General features: G+C 44.9%; 1 protein-coding gene across 4 annotated transcripts in view; it reads left to right on the forward strand.

Moving 5' to 3' along the window:
- Mindy4 (MINDY lysine 48 deubiquitinase 4) overlaps positions 1-18176 on the forward strand; it is a 109763-nt gene that overhangs the window by 4172 nt on the left and 87415 nt on the right. For all 4 annotated transcript variants that reach the window (XR_006847612.2, XR_009225086.1, XM_046426029.2 and 1 more), the window contains 4 exons: positions 2885-3004; positions 7172-7407; positions 10904-11150; positions 16231-16658. Coding sequence is in view for 2 of the 4 variants with exons in the window: in XM_046426029.2 (XP_046281985.1) it covers positions 2885-3004; positions 7172-7407; positions 10904-11150; positions 16231-16658 (1031 nt within the window). In the remaining 2 variants the exon portion in view is untranslated. The remainder of the gene's footprint in view (positions 1-2884; positions 3005-7171; positions 7408-10903; positions 11151-16230; positions 16659-18176) is intronic.

Genomic DNA, 18176 nt, shown 5'->3' on the forward strand with positions numbered 1-18176 from the left:
GATAGCTGGGTCAATTGGTGGTTCCATTTCTAATTTTCCAAGAAATCTTTATACTGCTTTCCACCTTGCCTTTCTTGATCTAACAATTGTGCTCATCACAGTTGGTTGCAGCCTTCTTCTTGGCTTCTGAGAGACCACCTGTTCTTGGCTTCCTCCTCCTTCTCTGGTGGCTCCTTCTCAGGTCTTTGCTGGTCGCCCCTCCTTTCTCTGACCTGTGCAGTGCATGCTGGTGGCTCAAAGACTCAGTCTGTTGCCCTCTTCCCTTCCCTTTCTTTCTCTTCTTCATTCATTCTTGAGGCGTCTCATGCAGTCTTATGATTCCAATACCATCAATGTGTGCTGACAATTCCTAAATGCCTATGTTTAGCTGCTCTCTCCCTGAATCCTTTGAATTTTTTCCAACTTTGAGTGCTGCATTTCCACTTGGATGTCTAATTAGCATCTCCATTTGATATATACAGTGATGTTCCCACTCACAACATTCCCAACGCCAAATTGTGAGTTTTTCCCCCAACCAGGTCTTCAACTTTTCGGACACCAATTGAGTTTCCCACAATTCAGCTGCATTCTGACACTAGAGTTAGTGTAGACCCTGCAGTTAAAGACACTTATTTTCCTCGTGCCCCTCACATCCAGCCCATCAGCCCATCTGTTGGCTTTACTATCAAAGGGCATAGAGAATGCAGCCACTAATGATGCAAACACCCTGGACTAACCCTCTTCCACCTTTCATGGGAATGGTACTGTTCAGTAGCCTCCTAAATGGTTTCTGCTTAATCCCCTGCCTCTTATATTCTATTTTTAACCTAGCAGCCAACGTTCCTTTAAAAATGTTAGTCCCCTATGGTTCTGTTTTCAAATCCTCCTATATCCCATCAGAAGCATGGCGAAGATAATCTTTGCTTACCAGGCTCTGGGTGATCTCTCTGATCTCACCTTCTGAGACTTTCCCTATATAGCTGTGAGGTTCTAGATGCATTGGCACTTGCAGCTGTCACAGGGCCTTTGAAGCTGCTGTTCTTTGCCTGGAACACTCTTCTCCCAAGTGTCTACATGGCCTGCTCTCTTGTTTCCCTTCCATCTCTGCTCCGTTGTCACCTGATCAACGAACCCTTTCCTGATCACCTTTTATAAAATAGCAACCCTTCTCCATGCCACTCACTGCCTGGCCCTTTCTGTCTCACTACTCATATTATATATGTCCCACCCCCAGCATATTAGACTTGTCTTTTCCCCCTATAGAATGCAAGTTGTATGAGGGTGGGACTTTGATTCGTTCACCTCTCTGCCTCTAGCAGTTGGACTAGTAGACTAGGGGTTCCCTTCAATTCATAGATGGGGAAGTCAGGAGACAAGAGTGAGCTCAGGAATGATGCTCAATGAAACACTGTGCCTTGTCTTTGCATTCACCCTCCCTGTTCTATTTCCACAGTGGTGCGGTGAGCCGCTGCCCACAGTGTGCGTACCATTCATCAACGGTCTGCTTCCCACAGACTGTGAGCTCTCCCTCCTTCTGTACCTCCTGCATCTAGGACAGCCTGGCACACAGCAGGGCAAATGTTTGTTGAGTGAATGCAGATTCAGTGGCTGGATGGGACTGAAGGCTAGTTGACTCCTGAGAGCACCCTGGGACCCTACCCTAGTGGTTTTCAAATGTTGGTGTGCATCACAATGGGGGAGAGTAAGTGAACCTGGATTTGGTGATTGGAACTGTTGCTGAACATAAAGAGATATCCATCAGAGAGGAAGGCTCATATAGACCGTTCTTTATCACTTTATCAGTGAGGAAGCCATGGCGCAGGCCTGATGAGATGCAATGGTTGCTTTGAGGCCTGCCTCTCCTTCCAGTGGACACTCCCTCCTCATGCAGCCTGGCCACCTCTTTTCCACTGCACACATCCATATTTCTTTGGCCCTTCCTAGGTGCTCCTTTTCAATCTTTGGTTCAAGGTCATGTGTGTACCTCGTTTCCAAAATTGACCATCTTACCTAAATGCATGGCAAGCAGGGGGTTGGTCTTTTATGTGCTTTCCCAGCAGGTAGAGCACCAAAAAATTCTGAACACAAAGGCTGCGGGGAAGTCGAGGCTTGTCTAGTGTTGGGGGGTCCGGGATCCATCAAGAGCAAGAGATACTCTTGACCCAGGCTGAGCCCTTTGTGAGGATGTCCTCATCCTGCAGCCATGCAGGTCATGGTGGCTGGTGAAGAGGCAGGCAGTGGCTGCAAAGGAAGAACCCAGGCTCCTGCTGGGGACAGGGCTTCCCCGACTTATCATTGCCAGAATCTAGGTTTCTGGGCATTCAGGGTGGGATGATGGACAGCAGCTGTGCTGGTGACCCAGTGAAACTTTCACCCTGGGCTCCCCATGGGCCTGGGTTCCAGAATCATAAGCTCACAGGCTGCGGGGGTATCAGACCTGCTATATGATTCCACTATGTGGTCATGGGTCCCTCAACCCTGCCCCCTCCTAATCCATCTCAGGGGTGAAGGGAGTGAACGTTGGCCTTTTGTTATGTTTTTTTCTTTCGTTTACTTTTGAAGTTTCATATTCCATAGCCACATATCTACAGCCAAACTCCGGGCCCCCTGAGTTGGTCTTGGGTGAATCAGTTACCTGGATGTCACTCCTTACCTGCTGTCCAAAGGGCTTGACTGGTAGGGAATCCATGGTGAAGCCCGATGGACCCACAGGGCTACTGTAAGGAAATAATAGCTGTGAGGCTGGGTTATGTAAAAATGAATTCTTAACTTGCAATCACCTCATAAAGGCTGGCCAGATGAGGATGATCATAATCAACATCAGTTGGTTTTTGTTTACCCTGCGTCAGAGAACGGAAGGTTTTGATTTAACTTGAAGAAGAGTGATTCAGCCTTCTTCCCTCAGGGCTTAAAGAAGACGTGTGTGATCATGGACCAGGAACGCCCACGCTCTGATCTCAGCATAAACAGCAGAAATGATCTCCGCAAGGTTTTGCATCTCGAATTTCTCTACAGGGAGAACAAGGTGTGTGCTTTTTTAAGGAGTCGCTTGGAGCTGTGGAACTGAGCAGCACTCATGGGCCTGCAAAGATGACAGGGGTCTCAGGGGACTCCTGACCACCACCGCCCCCCGAAAAAAAAAATGGTGAGAAACAGCCAAAGCCAGTGCTGGCAGGGCCCACGGCTCTCAGCCTGGGCAGCCCCGTACTGCCCAGGGGCGGGCTGCGCTCCTGTGGTTGTTTTGCACTCATTTGTTCCGGAGCCTCTGGCTGTGCCCAGCTTCAAGTCGTCTCCTGTGCTCCCTCCTCCCAACACGAGGCATATGAGGCTATTTTTAGCAAGGCTGTACTTAATAATATAGTATTCGGTTATACTAAAATTTTCCATTCCCTGCCGGTGTAAGACTTTCCTTCTTGGGTTCTGAGTAATGCCTTAGTCTGCAGTGTACTGTGACATATCATTCAGGCAAAAGTGGGAGTTGGGTTCAGCTTAACCTAGGTGCGTTGGAGTTGGGACAGCAAGTGGCTGGCTCTTCCTTGGGTGGGAGGGGGCTTCCCTGATTCCCCAGCCTCAGTCCTAGGCACCTGCTGTTACTGGCTTTCATGGTGCCCCTTGGGTTTCTTTTGTGTGTGTTTGCCTCCTGGGTAATAGAAGAGTCGAGTGCTTCTTTCATTAGTATCTGTTTCCCCAGGCAGCCAAGGTGGTGACAGCCTCTGTTTACTGTTGTGTCCCTGAACTTCATGTTATCATCTGATGACGCAATGAGGCATCCCTTTGTGTTTGTGGAATAAATGAACGAGTAGAGGGAAACGCGTCTATATGAGGGAATGAAGCCACAACCCCGTCTTAATTAGTAGAATCTTCTAATTCAAAGAATGGGCTCTCGAGAATATGTTGCTCCGGGGTTGGGTGGAGTCAGAAAGAAACTTGATTGATCATGTATCAGAATTTTAAAAACAAGGCAATACAAAGACATCTCATGCAGAAGTCCAATATACAAAACAAAGAAAGGAAGGCACCTTATTGGAAGTGGGGAGGGAGGTCCTGCCTTCTGGGCTTTCTGGGTCAGACCCCCAATGCCCTGTTAAACAGTTTTTAAATCAGTGATGTAAGGGGATCCCTCCTACCTCCAGAGGGAAGCTGTGAGCTACAGAAAAGTGGCCGTCCAGGTTTCACGGTCAGTTATGGGGTACGGATTCCAATTCCCAATCCTATCACAGCAAAGGTGGTCAAGCATTTATTTATTTCTTTTTAATTTGTAATGCTTTTTTTTTTTACACACAAAATCTTAGCCGATTGGATTGTTATAGGGATGAGATCAAGGCTACTCCTGAGACACCTAGTGGGACCTCCAAACCACTTGGAAACCATCTAAATATGTATCGTGGGCCAGGAAGGGACTTAGGCCAGGTTTTCCTCAACAGAGCAAAGAACGGACTTTCAGGAAAATCCATACACCCCCACCAGCTGGCCTCAACTCACAGGTGCACCCGGTTGCCAGAAATTCTCATGCTTGCCTCTGAGGAGCAAAGGGTCATAGCATCAGAGGCTCAGTAAAGACATCACAGAGATGGCCTTCATCCTCTGCGTCTTGGGGTGACACTTACCCCCTTCGTTTCCTGTATGTTCCTGTTTACTCTTCTGTGAGCCATTCTGGGCAAGAAAACTGCTCACCCAGGCAGCAGATATCCCACGATCCTCCGTCTGCTGGATTCTGAGGCAGGAGAGTGGACTGTGCAGTTTAAGATTTTGCACAGGGGTGAGGTTTGTTGCCCAGAAAACACAATTGTCTGTTCTGATACAGTGGGATTTTATGGAAAATCACTTTTACCTAATTTATCAGAAGTATCTGTGCGATTCAAGTGATTTCTATTTCCTTACCATATTTAGCCTCCCTAAGATAACTGTTGTCCTAAGCTACTTAATATGTTTTCATCAGACTTTGGTAAGTGCCCTGATTATCTGATTTAAATAGTAGTCATTAGCTGGGATACAATGAATGAGAGTCTATATTTTACAGAAAAAAATGTGCTCATTAGTCTGCTTGTTGCATGCTAATTTTGACATTCACTCAGCCCAAAGCAATGTGATCCTGGAAAGCCCTATAAATTTAATGTTAATATTCCCAATAACTTGCTTTTCCCCCCACTGAGTATATGATAGATTAAAATGCCGTGGAAAATTGAGGTTTTGAGAAATGGTGTCTAGATTCACATAAACATAGGGTGTGTCTGTTGTGAGCCAAGTGATGTGAAAACCCTGATGTATAATTCAGACCCTCCAGGGCCCTCAATCTTCCTGATTGAGAGAAAAAGCATGCAGGCCGAAATAAGTTAAACAGATTAAATCTTTCCCTCATCTCTCTTCATTGTAAGCTTTAGACTTTGACAAATAATCTTTTTTTTTTTTTTTTCATCTTTGGTCTCCTACTAAAACAATGAGTAAACAAATGCCATTATTTCATTCCTCTGATATTAACCGTCTGATAAATCTGTTGAGTTTGGTCCTGGTCCATTGGCTGTGGGTCTGAGCATTCTGCGGCGTGGATCACAGGAACAGACAGGAAGGAGCTGACTTGCTCTGAGGGTGCTCTCGGCTCCAGGTGCCTGTCACATGGCTCACCACTCTGATTGCATGACCACTGGGCCCAGGTCAGGCCACCGCTCAGCAGGGCCTGGGTGGTTCCAGGTTCATGGGGTGGTGACTGAGGCATGGCAGCTGCTGAGGCCATCCGGTGGCTTGTGGCCATGTCTGTCCAAATCACTAGAGGGAATTTTAGGAGAAATCAGGGCTCTGATTCTTGCTATTTTGGCTTAGAGGGCCTCAGTGTGTCATGAAAATCTATATTTCAAAGAGAATATTTTAGTGCAGGCAGGGCTGCACTATCATTTATTTACAAAAACTGCTACTAAAAGTCTCATTTGTTTATTTATTTATTTTAGGGTTGGAGTGTAAACTGAGTCAATCTGACTGCCTCTCTCTGATTTTCATGTTAACCTTCTGTTCCAGTGGTCTCTAATCGCTGGTGTTTGGTGCTAAAGGGTTAGGGTACATACTAAGAACCCCAAGTGCTTATGAATCTATTAGTTAGTGTCCCTATGGATTAAGACTTTGTTTAAATTGAAGAATATATATTTTTTCTTCTTTTTAAATTTTTATTTGTTCTTTTTAGTTATACATGATAGTAAAATGTATTTTGACATATCATACATATATGGAGTATAACTTCCCATTCTTGTGGTTGTACATGATGTGGAGTTACCCTGGTCATGTATTCATATATGAACATAGGAAAGTTATGTCCAATTCATGCTACTGTCTTTCTAATTCCCATCTCCCTCCCCTTCGCCTACTCCCCCCTGTCCAATCTGGTGAACTTCCACTCCTCCCTCTCCCCACCTATTGTGAGTCAGCATCTGCATATCAGAGAGAACATTTGGCCTTTTTTGGGGTGGGGGGATTGGCTTATTTCACTTAGCATGATAGTCTCCAGTTCCATCCATTTACCAACAAATGCCATTATTTCATTCTTCTTTATGGCTGAGTAATATTCCATAGTATATGTGTATCATATTTTCTTTATCCATTCATCTGTTGAAGGTCATCTAGGTTGATTCTATAGCTTAGATACTGTGAATTGAGCTTCTATATACATTGATGTGACCTTGACACTGTAGTACACTAATTTTAAACCTTTTGGGTACATGCCGAGGAGTGGGATAACTGGATCTAATGGTGGTTCCATTCCAAGTTTTCTGAGGAATCACTGCTTTCTAGAGTGGTTGCACCAATTTACAGCAATGTTTGAATGTACCATTTTCCCCACATCCTTGCCAACATTTATTGTTACTTATAAAAGAATATGTTTTTTATAAAGTTGTTCCTAGGAGAAAAATACTAAGAGATTTACTTGGGTAATCCTAGTATGATTGTTCATTGAATTGCCAGAGCCATGCATTGGATGTTAGTTTTTCTGGGATAGAAATGTTGTCTTCACCTTTGCATCCCTGCCCACCCTCGGTGGGTGCCTGGCATATGTTATAGGCAGCCAGCTCATATTTTCTGAAAGTATATACAAGCGAGTGAGAAGTTGATAAGCTTATTTCAAAGAACTGGAATAGCTACTTTCCCACCCTTCCTTCCCTGGAAGCTGTTCACATAATTAATGTTTCTTTTCTTCTCTCAACGATAGGCAAAAGAAAATCCTCTAAAAACAAACCTTGAACTCATGACCAGATATTTTCTGGATCACTCTGGAAAAACAGATAACAATTTAACTCAAGAAACCCCGATCCCTGCACTCTCAGTTCCAAAGAAAATTAACAAATTGCCGTTGAGATGCTCAGAGACCAAGCTGGTAAATATATATGACCTTTCAGATGAAGACGCAGGATGGAGAACATCATTGACAGAAACAGGCAAAGCCAGGTATCTCTTCCCATTTACTCTGTGTATTAGTTTCCTATTGCTGCTATAACAAATCACTGTATACTTAGTGGGTGTATTGGTAAGGGTGGGCCCACAGCATATAGAGATACTCCCCAATTTGCAATGGAGTCACATTCTGATAAACCTGTTATAGTTTAAAAAAGTCCTATCAAAAATGCATTTAATTCACCAAACCTACAGGACATCATAACTTAGCAACACAGGCCACTGTGGAGTGTTGGTTGCTTCCTCTTGTGATGGATTGTGAGGCTGACTGTGAATTGAGCCTTATTGCCACTGCCTACTATTGAGAGAGCATTGTACTGCACATTAGTAGCAAAGATCAAAATGCAAAAATTGAAGCATGGATTCTACTTAGTGTGTATCATTTTCACACCATTATGAAACTGAAAACTTAAAAGTAGAACTGTTATAGGCTGAAGACCAACTATCTATCCATCTATCTATCTGTCTATCTATCTATCTATTTCAAAATAGCTTTGTTTTAAGGAGCTGGCTTATGCAATTGTGGCAAGTTTATAATCTGCAGAACAGATCTGAAGGCTGGGAACTCAGATGAGGTTTCGTGTACAATCTTAGGAATTCCTTCTTTGGGAAACCTCAAATTCTGCTCTTCAAGTCTTCAATGGATAGAGCAAGGCCCGCCTACACCATTGAGAATGATCTGTTCTCCTCAAAGTCAAATGGTTAGGAATGTTAATTGCATTTACAAGCCACCTTCATAGCAACATCTACACATAAGATGACTCAACACCTGGGCACCAGAGCCTAGCCAGATTGACATAAAATTCAACCACCCCAGTAGCATAAAGCCATGGGAATGTATTCCTTCACAATTATAGGGGTCAGGAGTTCAAAGTCGGTCTCTCTGGGTGAAAGGCAGGGTGCCTGTGGGCCCAGCTCTCTTTGTAGGCTCTGAGGGAAATTCCATTGCTTGTCCTTTCTTAGCTTCTGGAGGTCACCTTCGTTCCTTGGCTCATGGGCCACCTGACAGCATGCCACTCAGACCTCTTGCACCATTACAGCCCCTGACTTTACCACTAACTTTGATTCTCCCATCTCCTTCCAAGAAGAACTCCAGCAATGACACTGGGACCACCAGCTAATCCAGGGGGATCTCCCTATCTCAAGATCCTTAACATAATCACTTTGCAGTGTATCTCCTGACAGGGTAAAAGGGCACACAGACACACACATGCATATGCATACGGGCCCTTTCACCAGGTCAGGTGACAGATCAATGGATTCCAGAGATTGGGATGGGGACACCTTTGGAGTACACATTATTTGATTTCTCACACTCCGTTTCAGATATCTCTGTGATGGGACCCTGCTGTTTTCTTCTAGAGGCCAAGAGTATGGATCACTTTGGGATGGAGAATACTTAAGCTTCACATTGCCTAACTGAAATTCTGTGATTGATTAGGTTCAGGGGCTTTCTTTGTTACACTAACTTACAACCCTCATACCCTGCATGCAGTCAGTTTGATTTTTCTTAAGCACAGAATATAGTATTCTAAAAGGCAATTAAACCCTGTAGAATTAGAGAGGATCTAAAAGATCAGGTCTCTTGGAACTCTTTTGTTTATTTATTCTAATTAGTTATACATGACAGCAGAATGCACTTCGATTCATAGCACACAAACGGAGCACAATTTTTCACTTCTGGTTGTACCCAAAGTAGAGTCACACCGTTCATGCCATCATACATGTACCTAGGGCAATGATCTCTTGGAACTCTTGAAGAAAGTGAATTGGCATTCTTGATGGAACCTATTTTCTTGAGAACAGTTACACTAACGTACAACCCTCATACCTTGCACGCAGTCACCGATAGTGGATTTAACACTACTACAACTGTCATATATGGCATGGGGTCACCAGTCATGATTTCACTTCCAGGAAATGGGTCTTTTGTTCTGATTGGCAGAAAAGCATTTCCTTTCCTAAGAAAAGCTGGATCTCCAGGCACGGGTGTTTGGCTGCCGAAGGGCAGGGACCATCAAAAACAATTCATTCAATGGTTCAGATGTGAAAGGTTGTGATGGTGGAATGAAGAAGGTGGCCTCTCCCTCAAAGGCATTTATTCAGCTGGGAAATTAAATATTTCTGGTACAGTAAATAAATAAATAGCAGCAAGAAAATGGATGGAAAGTAGTTGAAGCTCCTGAGTCCACCCAGGTACCCAACTCAACACCTGGGTGTTCCCCTTCATTCCTTCTTCTTGCCATTTTCTTTGAGCTCTGTCAGCAGGTCTTTGTCCCTGATAATGTTAGTTGCTTTGCCCCTTCCCTGCCCAATTGCAAGGGTCTCACTTCACATTTCCCATCCCCTTTCCCTGCATAACTCCTGTGGGCTCTGCCTTGGCCTCTAGGCCTCTGGCCATCTTCTCCTTGAACTGAGATTGTGAGAGCGTTTTCCATAAAACAAGTGTGGCCAGGCCACTCCCCACAGCTTCCAGGAGAAAACCCCATCTCCTTTGGATAGTTTGCAAAACCCTACCCATGACCAGCCCCATGGCTCATCTGAGCACATCCCACAAGCTGGGGCCTGGGGCTCTCTCTTGGGGGTCTCCTGTTTACTCAATCCCTTGACTCAGGGCTACCCTTCCCTGAAAGCCCTTTTGCATTTCACCAGGTGGGTTCCAGTCCCTTCCTGTGCTTGCTATGCCCCAGTCACAGCATGCACGACTGTGGCTGTCATGTGTGACCCAGGGCTTGGCGTAGAGTGGGTGTCAGTACCCACCCAAGCCAGTACAGTAAATAGGCGAGCCTACCAGGAGAGCACTGGCTTTGGAGCCCTCCTGGGTGAGGTTCCTCTTCACCTGGGTTTCTTGCTTTGTCTTAGTCTTTCTTGCTTGCTTTGTTCTTTCTCACTCCTTGTTTGCTCTCACTGTCACCTTCTTTTGTTTCTCTCTCTCTCTCTCTCTCTCTCTCTCTCTCTCGCCCTCTGATTCTCTTTCTCTCTCTCTAACACATGCACACACACACACACACACACATACACACACAGACATACATTAGTACACATATATATGTTCCCTCTGTCTCTCAAGATAAGAAGCCACAGGCACACCTGCCCTACCTTCCCTTAACAGCTGGGGAATGCCAAGTTCACCACGAGCTTTCTCCACCCCCTCAGAGGACTACAGTGGGGCTGTATCCCAGGGCTCTGGTTTCCCCCTATCACACAGGTCCGGAAGACCAAGGATGTTCTTTTGTTTTAAGGCCTGGAGGGTTCCTATTATGGATCATCATCTCTGGCTTTATTTGTTTGATTGCTGGTCTTATTTTGTAAGCTGAACTTGCCCTGATACCAAAAAGTATTTCCTATTCTTGACCTTTCATGAGAAGGCTCGGGATCAGCCCCTATTTATGCGCGGGCTTGCTCCGAGTGACTGCTGACTGTGGACTTTCTTGTTGTTAATGGTTCCTCCTGGGGCATCTGTATTAGTGGAAATATTCCTTTTCTGCAGACATGACAATCTTGACGGGGATGTCCTTGGTCATCTTGTATCATCCAAAAGGCCCCACCACAAAAGCAAGCCCGTGCACTTGGTTGCAGGTGAAGGCCCCGCTTTGGTGTCTGCGTGGGAGAGGATGGACAAGCTTCACTCTTCAGAGTCTTCCGTGGACATGAAGAGGACAGGAGAGAAGACGAGGCCAAAGTCGGGTCTGATCGTCAGAGGCATGATGGCTGGGCCTGTGGCCAGTTCCGCACAGGTGGGGCTGCTGCTTTTTCTCCTGTTGTTAGAATGGGGAGCGAGAACTGGGCCGGAGGCGCTGCCTGGGCTTATCAGGGCAGCCCCAGGACAGCCCAAGAAGGGGGAATCTGTGCGCAGGGCAGGAAGATCATCTGCCTCTGTTCTCTCCCTGCCTCTATAGTCAATGACCTGTGGGTCCTTGGACAGGCTTCATCTCCTTCCCATCCCTCAGTTTACCCCTCTTGTAATGAGTAGGACACCTACTATTTCTTTACAGAATAAAAACACACAATCTCATTTCCATCTTTGGAATCCAGGAGAAGGGGACCTCCCCACCTCCAAAGAATATCTTCTTTAAAAAGATGATAGCTCAAAGGGAGTACACACCCCAGTCCTTACACTCTCAGTTGTTCTGATTTTATTTTTTTCTCTTTCAAAAAAGTTGCATTATTATATTATAATCTCCTTGAAGGAAGGACTGTGTTATGTTCTCATTAGACAGGGAGATGACACTGAATGAGAGCACTCATGTAAGAGGAATTTGAAAAACATTAAGTAGCAGAAAAGCAAAGCAACATCAAACAGCGGACTCCAGGGGCAGCGTGAGTCGTGTCCGGGAACCGGAGCAGACTGAAAGAGCACCCGTGGCCTGTGCCCTGCCCGATCATTCACCTGTGTGTGTGAATGTGGCTGGACATGCTGGCTCTATTCTTTTAACCCATTTAGGGTGAGGACAGAAAGAAGCAGGTCCTTTCCCTGCCCCTGCCTGGGTCCTGTGGGATCTTTCATCAAGGCTTTTATTTCTCTTGTCACGGAGGTGTCTGAGGCCCCCTCGGGCTCCGGGATCATGCATCTTGGTGTCCAGATCAAGGGAAAGAGTCTGCTCCCCTCTGTGGGGTTCAGGCCACACCTTGATGTCATGTGCCATCCTAGGTGACTTGTTAAAGAGAAAGAGTCATAAACTGCTCTGTGTCCAGAATGAAGGGGCTAGGAAGGTGAAGAGTTTGGAGAAAACTCTAAGATGGAGATATTTAATCTCAAAGTCTCACTGGCAGAATGGAAGAGGTTTCCTCAAATATAGGAATAGCCTCCTGCTTAGACCCAGGATGGCAAATATGTGGCTTTTGGACTAAGTCTCTGTGGTGCTGTGCCTGCAGCAGACATTATCAGTTGACCTCAGTTCTCTCTTTCTCTTTCTCTCTCTAATCGACCATGAACGAGACTTTAGGATCTCCTTGGTATCGGAGGTAGTGGCTCTCATCAGATGGATTGGAGTGGCATCTTTGATGAGCCTTATTATCCATCTTGGGTTTAGTCCATAAGCCTCCTGAGATCAGGGAATGCCATCACAGGTGTGTGGAACCCCAGGTGTGTGATGCTGGCCTTCGTGGAATTGAGTGGTGTAGACTTGCTTGGTGACTCCAGAGAACACAGTTGGCCCTGTGGATCTGAGGATCTCTATCTCTCTGGAGCCGCTCATCAGTGGACCAGGTTGTTTTGGAAGAGACTGGTCTAGTCGTGTTAAGGGCAAGCTACTTAGTTCATGAGATAGGGACAAGGAGATGTCGACTTGTCTGGTTGCAAGTTTAGACCACAGCATTAGTTCTGGGACTTTCCAGCCTCAGGATCTTTCCAGCCTCTTATGCTCTTAGAATTACTGAGGAACACAAGAGCTTTTTTTTTTTTTTTTTTTAAATGTGGATTGTGTCTGTTGACACTTATTTTTATTAGAAAGGAAAACTGAGAAATTAAAAATGTTCACTTATGAAATCATTAAAACAACAGTAGTGAACATATTATATTTAACACAGTGTATTTTTTTAATGAAAAAGTGATATTTTCCAAAATGAAAAATTATTGAGATGAGTAACATTGTTTTACTTTTTTTTTTTTTCAAATCTCTTTAATGTCTGGCTTATAGAACATAATTCAAGCCTCATTTTTGCTTTTGTATCTGGTCTGTTGCAATGAAGTGTTTTAGTTGAAGAATATGAAGAAAATTTGGCTTCAGATAAACAGTTGGAAAAGGGAAAAGGTATTTTCATAGCTTTTTTTGAAAACTAAGATATTCTTCTTTGATACTACCCGAAAACTATACAGGCTTTAGTTTCTTTTCTTTTTTGGGAGGTACAGGAACAATTTACTACTGAGCTATATCCCTAGCCCAGTTTTAAAAACCTGGCCTTGAATTTGCCACCCTCCTGCCTAAGCCTCTAGAGTTGCTGGGATTGTAGGCATACACCACTGTGCCTGGAAAAACTATAGATTCTTAATATGGAATCTTAAACCATATCAATAAACTTTTTATTCTTTATCAATTTCCATTGATCTGTCTTGCACTTTGAATATTTTGTCCCTGCATGATTTAATAATGTGATGCATTAGTCATTTGGAAAACATTACTGAGTTATACAGATCTTCCAATCATGGACACTTTTAATTATATAAAAAAAAAAAAATTGCATGAGAAGAATTTTTAAGTACTCTGAAGCCCTCATGCTCACAGTGGCAGATACAAGTTTTCCAAAATCCCAGTTTTTACCTGGCAGCTAATATTTTATCACTGACAACAATGTACCATTTGTTTGCCTTGATGTGACAGGCTCAGTTTTTTTTTCAAGAAATGCCTGCCAAATACCCAAATCTGAATCACTAGTCTGTCAGTGATTCCATGAAAATCAGCGAGTTTGCTCACACTTTAGAAAGCTGCCCAAGCGCTGACCACCATCCTTCACACTTTAGCAGAATGTGTAGGCATAGTTCCTATTTGGTCATACAGAAGATGGAAAAGGTGTGTGCTGCTCTGTCTAGATTGAATAAAGTCAACAATATTTAGGTTTCACCATGGATATTCTTAAGTGAAATTTGCATTGTGTTTATTCACTTTTATTGCAAGCAGATGGTGATGGAGAATACCTTGAACACCAGTGAAATTTGATGTCGCTGCCTTGATTCATGCTCAGGGCCAACAGTTTCCCTCACTATTGCTTTGTGTGTAAAGTCAACACCCTAAAAAGGCCCAAACATTACTGTCTCAGTCAGTTTTCTATTGCTCTAGCAAAATACATGATGCCGGTTAATCTATAGAGAAAAGAGATCTGTCTAATCAGCTCACAGTTTTGGAGGCTGGGAGTCCAAGGTGGGGAGGGCCTATCTACTTGAGCCTTCTGGCTGCATCACGACAAGGTAAGTGGCATTGTGACAGGACCACATGTGAGAGAGGCTGCAATCATGGAAGAGGGATTCAGAGGAGGTGCCAGGCTCCCTTACGACAATTCATTCTTGCAGGAATTAATCCAGTGCCATGAGACAAGGGTGTCCATCTCTTAAAGGGTGGTGTCCCTGTGACCTCATTACCTTTTGCTGGGCTCCGCCTGTTAAAGGTCCGACCACCTCAATACTGCCACACTGGGGACCAAGCTTGCAGGCCATGAACCCATGGGGGGTACACTGAAACCATAGACAAACCACAGTAATTAGTATGCACTAATTTGAGGACCAATGGACCAGGTGGTCACCAAGGTCCTGTCCCACCACCACATTCCAGCCAGTCAGTGTTGTGCAGTTGAGATGCTCTTGTAACTGTGAGGCGAGGGAGGTGGCTGGACTCACCTTACCACATGGTGTTTCTGCAAACTTCTCCTTATAGTAATTGTTTTGGAAGGTGAGGTTTTCTCCTGGGGCTTCTGAATCCTGTGAAGGACATGGAAGGATAGGTTTCCAGATTTCCTGGAAGGTGTTTTGTGTTTTGGCCGTATTTATTGGTTGCTCAAGAGAAAGAAGCCCAAGTGTGCCAGGCATTTCATCATTTTTTTACTCCTACATCAGCTCTGCACTGAGGGATAAAATAAAAGGCCAGAAGGTTTGAGTCTCATTGGGAATGGTGACTAATGTCTCATCCTAGGGAGGATGCCCCGGGCAGCTTTTAGAGCAGGTTTATAGTGTCTGGTAATTTCCACTAGGTCAGAATGTGACAGAATTAGCTCTCCTTATTCCAGCCCAGGCTACCATTTGGCCCTGAATTATTTCTGGATGTGCCGAGAAGTCCTAAAATCAAAATCAAGGAAAAGTCTCGTAGGTTTGTATTTGTCTCTCCCCACCTAATGGATCATGACAGGAGTTCCCATTTCCTTAGTTAATCATCAATAGGGAAGCAAGGACATTTCAGTGGACTCCTTTGGAATTTCTTCATTTTAAAAATTAAGTGCACCTTGAATGCTTGTGAGGCACTGGCGACTGAGCTGAGAGCTCTGTGGACGCCAGAGAGGAGTGAAGAATGGCCTCTGCCACTCCTGATCTACTGTTAGGGGTTGTTGACACCAGATGGAAATGGGGAGGGGGGGGCAAAAGAGGGGGCACTCCTATGGACTGCTATAGTACAAACTAGAGCCTCATTTAATCTGTATCAGGATTTCACAGGAGGTAAGTACTGCTGGCCGAACATCCCTCACCCAAACTTGTGGGCCTGCTGGGTCTTGAGATCTCGAGTGCTTCTTTGATTTCAGTAAGGAAGCTCAGCGCCTGGATCACAGCCATGTAACGCCCCTGGTAGCGGGATTTGCATTAGTGTCCCATAAGCAAGTACACAAGGCTTTCCGTGGCTAAGCATTCAAGTCACACTTAAAAAGACTAGAAGAAACCTCACTACCGTTGAAAAGCATCTGCCACGGGAATCCAACAGGAACTTTCATTTTCTGAGGCTTTAGGATTTAGAAATGGCAGGTGATGTACCCTGGACTGGTTGTATTACATGTGAGGACGTGAGGGACAGAGAAGTCCAATAACTGTCACAGGTGATCCAGCTGGTAGGTGGGGATGCAGGAATTAGAAACTAGAGTGGCAGCTTTCCCTGTCCGCCCACCCGCTGTCCATCAGGGGTATGAAGGAGGCCCGGGTGCTCTGGGTTTGTGCAGGTGGGGTGTGTTAGCCTGAGGATCAGGGCAGGAGTGGGGGCCAAAAGATAGGCAGGATTTTAGGGAAAAGAGTTGGTGACGGGGACAGACATTCCTGGGAGAGGGACCATTATGGGCCAGTGGATGAAGTATTTTTCCAGCTCCCTTGGAAGGGGACCCTCAGTGCCTCTATCCTTCCCATCCCAGGATCCTTTACGAAAGCGCTCTCTGAGGAGGTCCCCAGCCCCCAGCAGCAAGACCCACGCCCAGGAGGAGGAGAGTGAGAAGGTGCCTGAGCTCTCCACCCATACCCCAGCCTGTGCAGCCTCACAGAACAACTCAGCCTCCAGCAGAGGCTCAGTCTCCAGGAGCCCCCGGGGCCCGCCCAGTGAGCCATCTATGGAAAACTGCAAGGCCACTCCCAGCAGCCCTCCCCAGACTCCCCGCGCGGGACTGTCCCACTGGGACAAGACCAGACCAAGAGGTCTTTCAGAGGACAGCCCAGCAGAGAACGGTCCCATCGAGGAGGAGAAATCGCCCATGAAGTTGTACCTGCCTGGTGGGTTTTCCAGGGTGACCCAGGAGAGGCTGGAAAGAGCATTCAAGCGGCAGAGCAGCCAGCCCCCGCTTCTCAGGTGAGCACGCCTTGCAAAAAGGTGGCGCCTTTTCAAAAAGAAGTGCCACATCTCACGTGTCATCCAGCTCCTGATGGCTTCCAGGAGCCCTTCTTTTTTTTTAATTTCTATTTTTTGGGTATCAGGGGTTGAACTCAGGGGTACTCGATCACTGAGCCACATCCCCAACCCTATAGTGTATTTTATTTAGATACAGGGTCTCACTGAGTTGCTTTGCGCTCAATTTTGCTGGGGCTGTCTTTGATCCTCCTGCCTCAGCCTCCTGAGCTGCTGGGATTACAGGCATGGGCCACTGTTCCCAGTTCCAGGGGTCCTTCCTATCCTAGCCAGTCTATGGAGTAGGCAGGGCAGGGTTGATTACAGTCAACCAGGAAAGGAATGGAGCCCAGAGGTTGCACATCTGGGAAGCCTCAGGGCAGGGTGGTCTCCCTGGTCCTTCTCACCTCTTCCCAGAGGTGAAGAGCCTTCAGCAGATGGTCCCCAAACGAGTAGTGACACAGACTGCTGCCTAAGATGAGAGAGATGGCCTGTGTTTCTAGATACAGCCACAAATTATATCCAATCAAGCTCCTTTCAGGCATTATTTCTATTGCTTTTACCCTATTCTTTTTGTTTTTTTCACAACAGGTCTGGATAATTCCTACACTGATTTTTAATGTTAAACCAAACTTACACTCATGGAATAAACCCCACTTGGATATGATGATCTCTTCCTTTATCATTGGGTTTGATTTATTAATAAGCTGTGTAGAGTTTTTGTGCACAAGTTCAGGAATAAAACTGGCTGACAGGTTTCTCCTCTTGCAACAGCCTCCTGGGATTCTGGCACCTAGGTTATGTGATCAGTGGTCGCTGCTTTTCTGTTCTCTTGGGGCTGGGGCCGTTGCTCAGTGGTAGAGTGCTCGCCTGATATGGATCTTTAATAACTCATTCTCAACTTTCTTCTTTTGTAATATATTTTAAGACTGCATTCCTCTATATAATGCTTTGTCCGTAGCCCACAAGTTAATATGTTATATGTTCATATAATTTAGCTAAAATATGTCCTCATTCCCCTTGTGATTTCTTCTTTGACTCAGAGATTATTTATACATGTATTGAATAATTCTAATCATTAGGGGATATTTTTCTGGTTATCTTTTTTTTGTTTGTTTGTTTCTAGCTTGTTTCTACTCTGGAGATATAAATGTATTTTTTAACCATTTCAGTTTTTGGATATATCTGTTGAGATTTCCTTGTAGAATAGTCTATATTTAAATCTTATTTCATAAGCAGCATATACTTAAATTTTTAATCTGGTGTGATTTTTAAAAATTTTAATTGGAATAGTTATTATATTTACATTTTTCTTTTGCTTAAAAACTCTCTTTAGTGTTACATTTTTTTGACCTAGTTTTTGTTTGGAAGTGTTTTTGTTTTACCTTTACTTTTGAAGGTAGTTTTAATGGGTATAGAATTCTAGATGGATGTTTTGGTTGTTGTTGTTAACACTTTATGTCACTCCATTGTTTTAGACCT

This window comes from Marmota monax, unplaced genomic scaffold, assembly GCF_021218885.2.
Source record: "Marmota monax isolate L192 unplaced genomic scaffold, Marmota_monax_Labrador192_F-V1.1 WCK01_AAM20220418_F8-fsc00133, whole genome shotgun sequence".
Classification (NCBI taxonomy): Eukaryota; Metazoa; Chordata; class Mammalia; order Rodentia; family Sciuridae; genus Marmota; species Marmota monax.